Genomic DNA, 14878 nt, shown 5'->3' on the forward strand with positions numbered 1-14878 from the left:
AGTACGAATTTCCAAAACTACCTTAGTCCTACACTCCATCAGTAATATCAATTCCAAATTTCAGGATTCCAGCTCTATCCGTTAACCCAAATTCAAATTGTACTAAATTTTGTACCATTTAGTTTTTTTTCGTACGCATATAGTTTCCAAAAAACCTTTGTACATCTTTTGTACTATTCAGCAGTGGCCCTCAGTCCAAATTTTAGAAATCAAGAAATCAAGTGGTCGAAAAACTTTTGCACCTAAAATTGCGGACATTAAAGCAAACAAATTATTCTATTTTAATTAAGAATATTTTATAGTTGAGGGTATAAAAAGTTCGCCCCGGCCGAACTTAACGTCTTTTTACTTGTTTCTAATTAATAAAAGTAAAACGGCTATATCATTTTTCACGCAACGATGAAAGTTAGTTACTAAAACAGATTTGGAATGACAATTTTTTCTAAATCTATGTACCAAAAATCATTGAAAAAGACAATTTTAGAACTTTTTTCGTGATAGATAAAATATTTTATTGTTCATTTATATAACAGTTCTAGTATTTTCAACCAGCCTCTACTTTTTCACGTACATGGTCCGCAACAGAGCGAAAAATTTATACGACAATTGCATTAGCTGTAAAAAGAACAAACATATTTCCGTGAAACATATTTCCAAAATTATGCACGGATTTTGTTTTACCTCAGTCATGGTTCCACGAGAGATCAACACAAGTGTTGTTGCCCTTAGCTGTACCGGCTTTTGGGCACGTTCAGCCATTAAAATTAACATTTTCTGATAACGAACATCAGCAATGGACCAATTTTGATTGTAAACTGCATCGGCTACATTTAAACTCTGGAAGAAACAGAAAAGTTATGCCAATAAGTTTACAATTAAGAAAATAAAGTTAGTAATATGAGTTAAAACAATTTATATTTGTAAGCATCAAGTTTTAAGGAAGACCTTTGGCCCAAAAGTTGGTTAGTTGACTAAAATCAACAACCAAAGTCTTGAAGCTCTGTCTTTCCCTTTCTAGGAAAAAGTCTTCTTGCCAATGTAGTCATGTGCTTGCAAAATTTATAAAATTTCCATTCTCACTGTGAGATAGATATCTGATTTATCACACGCATTTATATAGAGTACATATACACATTCATGAAAAGATATAGGCCAAACAAGAGGACAGGAATTTTATAATACTTTAACAAAAAATTCAATATGTCTTCAAATGAACCAATTTTCGATTTTTTAAAATTTGCAAGTGGCAATAACCCCGCCAAAAGTCGAAAATTGGCTCATTTTGAAGTATGCATCGGTAGGACAAAAATTGTCGAAAATATGAGTGTGCAAAGCAAGAACCCGTTGTTTTTTTGTGCGTAGAGGCGGAGGTTATTTGTATTCTGCCTTTAGAGTAACGACTATTTCACCAGCTAAGAAATTTACAATAATCACCAAATACTGAGGGTGCGGGTATGTTCCCGATTTTTCTTCTATTATTTTTATTATACATGGGAAAGGTTACCTAAATGGAAATTCCTTGAAATTTGTTATATCCTACTCCACAATATGAGAAGGATATTATAAGTTTGTTTTGCTAAAAATTCATTTAACACCGCGAAATATTCGTCGTAGACCCCCAATTTTATATACCAATATTTATATCTCGACGAGATAAAGCGATATAGAGATGTGTGTCTGTCCGTCCGTGTGTCCGTCTGTCCATTATAAATTGTAATCAAACTCCAGGCCGCAATTATCGACCGATCGTCACGAAATTTGGTATGGAGGTCGCTTTCACGTTAGAATAAATGGCTATTGTTATTGGTGATAGTGATGATGACAAAATTTTTATCCGAATTATATCAGAGCGAAATTTTAAATAAGGTGTGAGCTTATGACAGAATGAAGCTTGCAATTTTACATGATGATCACATAGTTTTTAGCGGGTGAAATAGAACGAAACTTTTGAGTGAAAATTAAAAAAAAAATTAATATATATCTTATATCTTTATTCCTGGTAGACACATTTCGCCCATGTGAGTTATTTTTTAAAGACCTTTCAATAGATGCCAGAGTTACTAGGCTATATACAGATATTCCACAGTTTTAATTGTGTGTATAGTAACCATAACCACGCTAGAGTTCGCAGTTATAGTTTAATAATGAAAAATTTTAACACGAGGTAAGAATTTTGGTCTAGGATGATGCCAACAATTTTGGATAATGAGCGGACAGTTCTTAGCGGCTGAACTTTTGTGGGAAAATTATCCAAATTAAATTTTTGGTCTATATTTTACTTCTAGGAGACATATTTCGGTAATCTACGAAAATAAACTTGAAAACCAAAATGAATATAGCGGTTAGTAACTGAACTACTGCCTAACATATAAGTGGTGTTTCTTATTGTTGTGATTTTCTTGCATAGAACTACATTTACATTCCATGTTACAAAATGTCGCTACCATGATAGAAAGGTTTTCAAATCATGAAAGAAGGATTCCTAGGTTTTTAAATTGTTACAAATTACAATGCTGTACGGGGTCTTGAAGGTTTTGTGATACCTTTGGTAAAAAGTAATGTAATAGTACCTCGAAATATTTGTCTTTTTTCGTTGATCGATTCGATAAAAATCACCGAAAACTATTTCTAAAATTCTTTTAATATTTCTTTATACCCTCAACATTTAGGCGAAGAGATTATCGAAAAAATTATCTTATACGCCAATCCATTTCAGATAATTTGGAGTCGATTTACCCATGTCCGTGTTGTCTGTCTGGTTGGCTGGTGCGCACGATAACTCTCGAAGAATCAACCTATTTGGTTCAGATTTTAGGTCTCGTAAATTTTGTCCAAACTAAGTTTAGGTTCGAAGATGGACCATATCGGTCTACCCCTTCCGTTAATTACCCCCACAAAAGTTCAAAAGTGTTCGCTAAGATTATTCGCACGATAGTTCCAGAAGGGACTTCCCTTTCATGCATATATCAACGGTGGCAAAATACCCCTCAGTAATGCTGGCGACTTTTCCGGAGTATTTCAACCATGTAAAACTTCTCTACAAAGTGGTGTCTTAAGACACGCCGGTCGGGCTCGGCGATAAACAGTAGGTCCCATATCATTGAGCTAATATGAATCGGGGTGCACTCATTGATATGAGAGAAGTCTCCCTTGTCCCGTATGGGATGTTTGTGGAACAATTGTATATACTCCTTTGGAAAAAGTATAGTTTAACAGCTCTTCTCGAACCCTTTTGAATTTGTTTGAAACATGTTCGCCATGCGGCCCCTTTTACGATGGTGCAATTTTTGTTGGGGCAAGCCTATACTTCCTGAGACCACGCCAACTAAACTGACTAGTGCCTAAGATAACACTCGAAGGGAAAAACCGGTTTGGTCTTAGTTTCTTAGAGACTGAGAGCACGTCCGAATATGGACTGCATCGGAACCCTCTTTCAGGTGCGTCCCACACAAATTTTAGAAAGATTGCCGTTTAAGGACTCGTCTCGGATTGTTTCATTTTTTTTTTGCATTTTTGTTTTTGTCTTTGTGGCCCTTGTTGCGACTTTACAAATTTTGGGGGTCAAAGTCCATTCTTGTTGGGGGTCAAAGTTCATTCTTGTTGGGAAGTTGGCCCAAAATTAAAAACAAAATACTGTATTTTGCATAAAAATACCAAACCAAAACGTGGACCTATTTTCGCAATTTTGAGGGGGATATTGTCTTTTCGGTGGATACATTTTTTGACCACCTTGAACTTAGAAAGCCAAATTTCAGCCAATTTAATAATTTACAAATACCTAAGCCCTAAATTCAAAATTAAAGCACATATATTTGTAGATAAAATCTTGAAAATAACTGAAATCGGGCGGTACCGTTATATGGGGGGCTAAACCTATGTTCATAAGTTTTGGTGCAGATTTGATCACCCTAAATGCCAAATAATAGCTAAGTCCACCTTTCAGTGTCCTATTTGTGGATGATCAATTTTACCATAGTAAAATGAAATTGGTGTTCTAAATTTCGAACACTGGCGCGAACACTATATGTGTAGAAGTAAAAAAATTGATTTATATGCTGTTTTATTGATTAATTTTATCATTTTTGAACGAAAAAAATAATAAAGAGTGGTATTGAGTCTTCTTTGGGCCTACAAAAGTTTTCCCCGGAAATGTGTCAGCACTGGTCCACGTTTTTACCCACCTTAGAACGGTACCGCCCGATTTTCGGGGGTTTTCAGGGATTTAGCGGCATTATCCTATAGAAATGCTTGTAATTTAATACATAGTTAGTCTTCTTTGGGGCTACTAAACTTCCCTTCAAAAATTTGTCATCACTGGTCCATGTTTTATATAGCCTATAGCGATTTTAGGAGTTTTCAGGATTTTAGCCGTACTCTCCTACAGAAATGGCTGAAATTTAGTATTTATCTTCTGTTGGGCTATAACAACTTTTCCCTCTAATTTGTCAGTACATTTACACGTTGTGATATTTGCACATATGTATGTAAAGTCGTGCTTGAGCATCTAAATCAGAGATGACCAGCAACAACGCGGGCATTGACAAAACGATCGTACTCACACGTATAGAGTAAGAAGCATCTTCGTGTGGTTTCGTTAGGTTGGAGTGTTGTTTACATTCTGCAAATCAGTCGATGAGAAGAACGTTGGTTTGTTAGTGTAATACTAATGTTGGTCGGTCGGATTTTTTATTCTTACACAAGCGCAATGTATAATCAGCAAATGTGTGTTTTTGGCCATCTATGATCTAAATGATCTTATTTATATTTTATGAAACCGTTCCATATATTGGCAATAATTCACCATGATTACTTTTTAAATTTCATTTTTTTTTTTTGAATTTTTTAAATTAATTTGAAAAGTATCCAAAAATATAGGTTTCAAAAATGTACCCCTACCGTCGAGGAGGAGGGGGACTTTTCGAGGGAAGATTTTTTTTATTTGTTGACAGATGAGACTTAAAATACATACTTAAACTTGTTTAAAATTTGTTTACTGTTCAATAAATCGAATACCAAATTACGAAATGGGTTAAACAAATAAACTGCGACATACATATATTAACATATTCTTGGTATGATATATGTATCTGTTAAGAAATTACTATGCTCGAACCACAAGAGAATGTGCATCCAATGTCATTAGGTGTATTTTTCGCTTGTTTCGGAATATATTCTGTAAAATGGTGTGAACGATAACTCTCGATGGGAGCAATCGATTTGGTCCAAAATTTGCACATCGTATTATTTCATCCAGTCATGTATCAAGTCGGATATAGTCCATATCAATCCCGTTCTTCGGGTACCTCCCATTCAAAATTTGTATTATACCTACGGTGACCAATATTTTTGGATGAAAATAGAGTACATATACGAGGGTTACTACATAAGTTTCTGGCCTAGACAACAAGGCCTGGCGCCATTTACTATTTCCATTGGAAAGTTTGACATTTTTAGTATAAACGTACTCAGTACGATTTGACGTATCACCGTGTTGAGTTTTCTACAGCGACTTGAAGAATAAATTTGCAAAAAAAAAATAAATGGAATTTACTTGTGAAAATTTTTGTCCGATTATTTCTCACAATATATATCATAGTCAGTAGTCACATATACAAAATTTGCCGTAAAGTAAATTGAGTTTTTGGGTAGGGGGTACCAAAAACTTTACTTAATTTACGGCAAACTTTGTACGTCTAAAAGAACCGACGTCATTTGTCAGACCAGGTGACACGACGGTTATGTCTCGCGAACTGTAACACTTGCCGCTAATTCTGGTAGGAGCGTAATCATTGACCGTGCAAAGCGTAGAGCTCTTTCCTCTCAGCTCTCCCCCAAAAATTCAATTTACTTTGCCGAAAAATGTGTACGTGTGACTATTGGCATAACACTGTGAAAAACTGGTTAAATTAATTAAACCGTGGTCACGCTCGTTCAACGACGAAGGTAGTTAGGGTCGTCAAAAAACGGCCGTTGTGCCAGAAAACATCCTTGGAAATTTCTTCCACCTGCTTAAATTCCATATTGCAATAAAACCTGGCCGTAAAAAGGTTTGTTATCGTTGGATTCTGTGTAGATTGGTGCACGAAATTTCAAAAAATACGATCGCGTGGCTTCAGAAGTCATCGCAGGCGACGAATCATGGATCTGGAGGTGTTTCAATAGGAATGGAAAAAGTGACAATTTGTTCGAACGCATGCAGAAGTGTATAAATCGTGGTAAAAAATACTTTAGACAGCAATTAAACTTTTAATGATATTAAATGTTCGAGTTTTCATTACCAGGCCAGAAAAACTTCCAAAGTTTTCAAACCAACAGAAAAACCAGCGATTTGAAATCACTGATTTCATTTTAACAAATACAATATTTGGATTATCTTTGATTTCATTGGATTACACTGCACAACAAAATTGAAAAAGTTGAATGTTTCAACCGAAGTTGTTGTTGTTTCTAAATGAAATCGGCGAGCTATTTTCAAATCTGGTCACGGTTTTTCTCCATCACCTCTTGTTCTTGAGATATAGCTCAAAATCGGTTTTTACGAGTTTTACCCAGAATTTCGTTATTTTCGGATACAAACAAATATTTTTTGCGGGTTTTTCGACACTAATTTATTAAGAAGATGTTATACGTTCAACACAAAATGTTTTTTGAAAAAATTATGGCGAATATATATCAAAAAATATAGGAAACATACTATGAATCTTGTAAAAATTGCATAATTTGAGTACTTTAAGCTGTAATTACGTCATCGGGGGAAGTCATAGGAGCTTCATATGGCATTCCGGATATGCTCAGGGTGTCTACTATATAGTCCTGTATTCAAATATATAATATAAAACTCATAGCGCCCACGGTTCGCCCATAACCTAAAAATTGTCATGAAGACTGCTAAAGGGAAATCATTTACCTGTGATATCATTATCAAATATGTCTTTTACTTTTCAATGGCAGTCTTCACGACGATTTTTAGGTTATGGGCGCATCGTGGGCGCTATGAACTTTATATTAAATATTTGAATACAGGACTATATAGTAGACACCCTGAGCATATCCGGAATGCCATATGAAGCTCCTATGACTTCCCCCGATGACGTAATTACAGCTTAAAGTACTCAAATTATGAAATTTTTACAAGATTCATAGTATGTTTCCTATATTTTTTGATAAATACTCGCCATAATTATTTCAAAAAACGTTTTGTATCGAGCGTATAACATATTCTTAATATATAAGTGTCGAAAAACCCTCAAAAAATATTTGTTTGTATCCGGAAATAACGAAATACTGAGTAAAACTCGTAAAAACCGATTTTGAGCTATATCACAAGAACAAGAGCTGATGGAGAAAAACCGAGACCAGATTTGAAAATAGCTCGCCGAATTCATTTAGAAACAACAACAACTTCGGTTGAAACAAAAGTCGTGTTGACCAGTGTTATCTTTGCATTCACGTGTATTTGTAAAACAAAAACCAAAAATAGAGGACATTGAGTATGTGCGATGAAAATAGAGGACAAATAGAGTACGTTGAAAAAATAGAGTACGGGCTCTTAAAATAGAGTACTGTACTCTATAATAGAGTACGGTTGGTCACCGTAATTATACCCTACACCACTATGTGGGGAGGGTATTATAAGCTGGTTTTGGCCAAAAAGTTCGTTACGCATCGAAATAATGGTGGTAGACCCATACTCATATATAACAAAATGAATGTCTCGACGAGCTGAGTCGATCTGGCTATGTGTGTCCGTCCGTCTGTCCATCTAAACCTTGTAATAACGCTACAGGTCGCAATTTTGATCGGATCGACACGAAATTTTGGGGTTAATGGGGGTCCCAGAGAGAAATTGGCATATTACGGTTGGTGGTAGACGGATTATATTCCCTAAAAGAAATGTTTACCAGTGAAAAGCTTACGCACAGGGGTAGTGGTGTAGGGTATCAGATGGTCGGCCCCGTCCCAACTATAGCCTTTGCTCACTTGTTTTTATTTACATTTTCTCTCTAAATTGGGTGCATTAAGGGTTGATGGTGATCAAAATACTTCTTCGCCAATAGTTGTGGATATATGTCCAGGTTTTGGTATAGACCCTAAACAACAATACCGCCCAATTTCAAGTATTGTACAAAATTTTAGCTGACCAGATAAGGTTAGGTGGTAAGTAATTGGTTTACTAAGTGGTCAACCAAATTCGCCTAAAATTGTGGGCAATGGTACTTTCGTAACGGAAAGAAAACTAATTATTCCATATTAGTTCAGAATACTTCATGGTGGACGTTTTTTACTTGTTTTTCATTAGGTAAGTACCTAAATAAAGGTTTAAAATTTTGTATGTAAAAACTATACACATCACCAAAAAAAAGAGAAGTTGCTCCCCTAGATTTGATCCTGGTTACGCCCTTGAAAATACATAGAGACGTTATAAGTACTGAGTTTACTTATTTTCCTTGTGTCCGACGCTGAGGGTATATCTCCGTCGCCACAGCGTACTGATACTTTCTAACTTGTTTTAATAATATGTAGCGAAATAGCCCCGATTGGTCATTAAATACAAAAAAGAATACCTTATGTCTCCAGTAATGACGGCGTATATATGTATGTATGTTCTATATCTCTGGTATGGTAGCATGTATAACAACTTATGTATGTATGACCGGACGGCTAAAATATGTAAAAGAAATTCCTTGGAAAATAGTGCCCAGGTGTAGTGGAGTAGGGTAACACATGGTCGGCCCTGTCCGACTATAAACCTCTCTTACTTGTTTCTTTATGGGTCTTTTATTATAACATTCATTGGAATTTCGTTACCCTTTAAAATGGCCCAGTACCAGCTTTATTCACTACTTACATATTAATGAAAAACTTCAAATGCATTTTTGAAAGCGGTGCCCACTGTAACTCAAATCCCATCCGATCTTCATATGCTTTTGTAGGATTATTATTCACATAAAAATTGTGTCCTTAAGCGAGAGGATTTGACAGTTCACTATTTAAGGGCAAGATGATTAGGTTCTATATTATCCCACAAAAATATATGCTGATATGTTTGACCTTTTTCGACTTGCATCGGGTACCGCAAACTGCTTCAGTAAAAACATTGTTTCGCAGGCTAGCGTTTGTCAGAAAACTATGCAATATTTTTTGTGTCTTTGACCTTTTTAGATGAAAACAAAATCTTCTAAATATATTTGGTAGATTTCTTGTAAAAAAAAAACTATTATAAAAGACTTTTTTACCTCCAAAGTTTTAAAATTAATAGAACAAGTAAAAAAGTATCAGTCGGCTTTGCCGACAGAGGTATACCCTCAGCCTGTGTGAATTAAAACGCCTTTTTTCCAAAAAACGTATGTATTTAGGGGGTCTCCAGATTAGGAGTATGAACTTGCCGATAAAGATATGGATTAAAACAAAATCTCTAAAGTTTTGCGGTGGGGGTACTTAAAGCAAGGACCGAAATAGTCCATTTTGGAAGTGTGTCTTATTTTGGGAGTCATCTCTCTCGATAGGACCATTATATCAGGAAACATTGATTTGCTCACGAAAAACATCATATCGCTTTATACAGGACTACTAGGAGAACCTTCGGTAAAAATTTCCGTAGGATTCTCGCACAGACCCTTAACCACACTTAAACAAAAATTCGGGTCATTTTTGTGGGTGGCACCCTAAGGAATGGACAGATAAGGCCCACTTTTGGACAAATATTTCGAGATCCAAAGTTTGGACCAAATCGGTTGCTCCATTTATGAGATATTGCGCTTACCACTTTAGCGAATATTTTCGAACTTTTGTGGGGGAGGTACCGGCAGGAGTGGATAAAAATCATCTTCGAATTTCATGTAATATTCTAAAAAGTCTTACGATGTCCTAAGTATTGACCAACACAGTATTCGGTTCGGGAGTTGTCGTGCCACTACACATGCAGGCCGTAGGGTTTTTTTACAGTTTTCGGGTCATTTTCTAAAGTATAGACTTTCCACTGAAAAAAACTTGTACCATCGTAATACGGGCCTTGAGTGCAACCTATTGGAAGGAGAATCAAAACGATTCGAGAGGTGGTCCTAACCTGCACTTTTCCGAAATTTGGTGTGTGAGGTATCCGAAGGAATTGTTCTATATAGTCCATATTCTAACCTGATGTTTGTCTCGTAAAAATACTGCGATGTCCAAAGTATTGACCAAATCGGTTACTGCCTTCGAGAGTTATCGTGCTCACCATTTTAGCGAAAAGTTTTGAACTATTGTGAAGTGAACCGATAAGGTCCCTCTTATAACTTGATTTCACTTTGGGCAATATATTACAATTGCCAAATTTTGGATCGAATCGGTTTATCCGTTCGAGAGTTACCGAGCGCTCCATCCACAACACATGGTGCTATAAACGGTTTTTACAGCTTTCAGGCCATTTTTTCAGGAAGTATGGACTTGCTCCTGAAAAAATTTGCACCGTCCTACAAGTTGTTGTAATAACAAGTAAAAAAGTATCAGTCGGCTTTGCCGACAGAGATATACCCTCAGCCTGTGTGGATTGAAATATTTTTTCCCAAAAAAATTATGTATTTATGGGGGGTTTTCAAAATTTTGAACGTATGAACCGACAAAAAATGGATAGGATTAAAGCTCAAAAATTTGCGGGGATATCGATAGATAAGGCTTTAAACAGGGCCATTAGGAAAATCTTCGGTAAAAATGTCCAAAGGATCCTCGAACCATACAAAACTGTTGAATATTTTTGTGGGTGGTACCACAAGGATTGGACAGATATGGCCCCACTTTGAACATAAACTAAGTTTCGACAATATTTAGAGATCCAAAGTTTGGACCAAATCGGTTGCTATGTCTATGAGAATTCGCGCGTACCATTTTAGCGAATATTTTCGAACTTTTGTGGGGGAGGTACCGGAAGGAGTGTACCTATAAGCACCACCTTCGAATTTCATCTAATATTCGAAGAAATATTAAAATATAGAAAATGTGGACGAACGCCACTACATATGTATGGTGCCATATGGGGTTTTTTACAACTTTCGGGCTGTTTTCTCAAGAAGTATGGACTTGCCCCTGAAAAAACTTTTACTGCCGTAATTGAGGCAGCGAATGCAAGTTGCTTCAACAGAAATCAAAGCGATTCGAGAGCAGGTCTTAAAGTGAATTTATCCGAAATTTTGTGTGGAGGTACCTGAAGGAGTGGACAAATATAGTTCATATTCAAACCTGATCTATATCTGGTAGACATATTATGATGTGTAAAGTATGGACCAAATCGGTCACTGTATTCAAGAGTTATCGTGCGCACAATTTTTCCGAACATTTTTGAACTTTTGTGCGGGAAGTACCTGAACGAGTGGACCGATATGGCTTATCTTGCCCAAAATATTACGAAGGCCACATTTTGAGCCGAATCGGCATATCCGTTCGAGAGTTATATTGCGCTCCAAACACTACTCACGGTGTCTTACGGGTTTTTTGTACCGTTCAGGCTGTTTTCTCAGGAAGCATGGACTTGCCCAATGAAAATAGAGGACAAATAGGGTACGTTAAAAAAATAGAGTACGGACGCCTAAAATAGAGTATTGTACGCTGTAATAGAGTACGCTTGATTACCGTATATATAACTTACCGAATCTCTTAGCAGCTGGCCATAAACACAGATCAGCAGAGCTTGAGTGACCATCATGGTCATAAAGAGACACAATTTAAATAAATCAATAGCCGAAGCACCGATTGTCATCTGGAACCCCACAAAACATATAATGAATGCCGACGAGCCGAGGTTAACGAATAGCGAAACTCCAAATATGTCATTAATTTTTGCTGACAAACTACAAATTGAACAAAGAATATAAAGTTAAAGTTTTAAGAGCCTAATGATACAGTCTTCAATCTTACTCCATTAAATGACAATGATAACATATGACCCTTTGCAAGAATTCCATATTCATTCGTCCGCCCTCTTCCCTTGGCAAATCCTTGCGTGTAATTTGAATTTTATAGTTAGTAATTTGTTCGTTTAACCACTCAAAATGCATTATCAATTGGGCCAGAAAAGAAAACAACAACAAATCATAGGCGAATTGTGCAACAATAGCCGTATAACCACACCAAGATTCTATAAAATATAATGCGAAATATGACCAATGATTTGACCAATCCCATGGTGTATACATGGAGTAGGGTAGTTCTTGTTTTGGGACACCATCCCCCATTTCTTCAATACCACACAGATATTTTAAAATTGGTACCGAATTAAAAACAAAAATTGTCACAAGATATATTAAGGTAAACATTAGTGAAGAACGTTTACATTGTTCTAAATAATATTGTAAATTAGATTCTTGTTGTTGTTCTAACGTTTGGGGAAATATTTGTTTCATTTCCGTAATCAAATCAATTATTGCCGATCTTTTCGCGAACAAAATCACTGTTTTAAACTCACTAACACATACAAAACCAATAAAAGATAAAGACATTATAGCCACTGGAAAATTGCGTCCACTTGCTAAGTTTTGTATTGCAAAAATTATTTCACCACCTAATATTGCGTGGCAGCTTAGAAAATTATAATAAAGAAGAAGTCTGAGAAGATATTTTCTACACGGAGATATTTTGCAGCCCGTTGGGGTCACTATGCCTATCGTCATATAAAACAAATTTGGATATTCAAAGAAATCTTTAAATTGTAATAATTTCTTCATTGCCGAATGTTAAAGGAGAAATTTTTTCTGTTTGTTCTTTTAATGTGAAACGTTAACTAAACGGCTAATGGACAACAATTGTCTTCAAACTGAAAAGTTTTGCCGGAAAGTTTAACACTTTAGTTAAATACATTTTAATTAGATGCATTTGTCTGAAACTTCTCTTATGTGGGTAGAACATTAATAACTGTTTAATGTTTTAATTAAAAACTGACATACTCCTAAATATATAGGTAGGTATTTTCATAATTTTTTAATGTTATTTTTGGGGTCAAATGAAAACATAATTTGACGAAAACTTAATGGGAGTAGGTAGATTTCAATTATTTAGTTATTTTAAAAGTTCATGTTAATGTTTTGCTTCAGTCGCTAAAATAATCTACATTAACAACATAAACGGAATCTAGTAGTAGAATGTACACTGCGCTGAAGACAAATACAGAGGTTGGAGAAAAAAGCCGTAGGAGCCAATAGCCTACCAACCGAAATGTTAAAAAAAACAGAGGCCGCACTCTGTTAAGATACATGCATCAGCTAGTTATCGCCATTTGGCAAGAGGAACGATTGATGTCCACAAAAAGATGGAGATCAAACTGTATGTTCAAAATATGGCTTATATATATGTATGTATGTCAACACAAGCAGATAACCTCAACAACCTACGTAATTTCAACAAGGAAAAAGAGGTTAAGAATAACGATGTTGTTATTATTTTTTTTAACATAAAACACCTTTATTTATTTTATGAGTAACACTTTATTAAATTGCGGTAATGCGCAATTATGGTCAAGATGATAACTGAACAAGTAAAAAAGTACCAGTCGGCTTTGCCGACAGATATATACCCTCAGCCTGTGTGGATTGAAATACTTTTTTCCAAGAAAAACGTATGTATTTAGGGGGTTTTAAAAATTTTGGGCGTATGCACCGACAAAAGTATGGATAGGATTAAAGCTCAAAAATTGGCGGGGATATCGATATATAGGGCTTTTTTATCGCTGAAAACAGGTCCACAAGGAAAACCTTCAGTAAAAATGTCCAAATGATTCTCGAACCACACAAAAATGTTGAATCGCGCGTACCATTTTAGCTAATATTTTCGAACTTTTGTGGGAGAGGTACCGGAAGGAGTGGACCTATAAGCAGCACCTTCGAATTTCATCTAATATTCGAAGAAATATTACAATATCCAAAGTGTGGACGAACGCAGTATTCGGTTCCAGCTCTCCAGCCACTACATATGGTGCCATAGGGTTTTTTTGCAATTTTCGGGCTGTTTTATCAAGAAGTGTGGACTTGCCCCTGAAAAAACTTTTACTGCCGTAATTGAGACAGCGAACGCAAGTTGCTTCAACAAAAATCAAAGTGATTCGAGAGCAGTTCTTAAAGTGAATTCATCCAAAATTTTGTGTGGGAGGTACCCGAAGCAGTGGACCGATGGAGTCCATATTGGAACCTCATCTAAGTCTGGTAGACATTTCATGATTTGCAAAGTATGCACCAAATCTGTTACTCCCTTCAAGAGCTATCGTGCGTACAAATTCTCCGAACATTTTCGAACTTTAGTGGGGGAGGTACCGGAAGGGGCGGACCGATATAACCCATCTTCGAACTTAAACTAAGTTTGGAAAAAATATTACGAAAGCCAAATTTTGCACTGAATCGGTTGATCCGTTCGAGAGTTATCGTGCGCTCCAGCCAGACAGACAGACGGACGGACGTTGTTCAATCGACTCGATTTTTATACCCTCAGCCTTTAGGCTATGAAGGGTATATACACTTTCATACGGGCAAAATGTGCCTCATCGAAATAATGGTTTTAGACCCCAAGTATGTTTGGACGAAATGTGTTTCAGACAATTTGGAGTCGATTGAGCAATGTCCGCCCGTCCGTCTGTCTGTCTGTCTGTCTGTCTGGCTGGCTGGAGCGCACGATAACTCTCGAAGGGATGAACCGATTCGGTTCAAATTTTGGCTTTCGTAATATTTTGTCCAAACTTAGTTTAAGTTCGAAGATGAGCTATATCGGTTCACTCCTTCCGGTACCTCCCCCACAAAAGTTCGAAAATTTTCGGAAAATTTGTACGCACGATAACTATTGAAGGGTGTAACCGATTTGGTCCATACTTTGCCCATTGTGGAGCGTGTACCAGACTTAGATCAGGTTTTAATATGGACTCAAT

At 36.2% G+C, this 14878-nt stretch overlaps 1 protein-coding gene across 1 annotated transcript in view; it reads right to left on the bottom strand.

The window, feature by feature from the left end:
* Positions 1 to 555: 555 nt before the first annotated feature.
* LOC141391547 (odorant receptor 85b-like) overlaps positions 556 to 14878 on the bottom strand; it is a 32718-nt gene continuing 18395 nt past the window's right edge. Inside the window, exons 3-4 of the mRNA XM_073964453.1 lie at positions 682 to 837; positions 556 to 615 (exon numbers count right to left, since the gene is read on the bottom strand). Of these exons, the coding sequence (XP_073820554.1) occupies positions 556 to 615; positions 682 to 837 (216 nt within the window). The remainder of the gene's footprint in view (positions 616 to 681; positions 838 to 14878) is intronic.

Source organism: Musca autumnalis, unplaced genomic scaffold (genome assembly GCF_047663935.1).
Source record: "Musca autumnalis isolate F117 unplaced genomic scaffold, ASM4766393v1 scaffold_1, whole genome shotgun sequence".
Lineage (NCBI taxonomy): Eukaryota > Metazoa > Arthropoda > Insecta > Diptera > Muscidae > Musca > Musca autumnalis.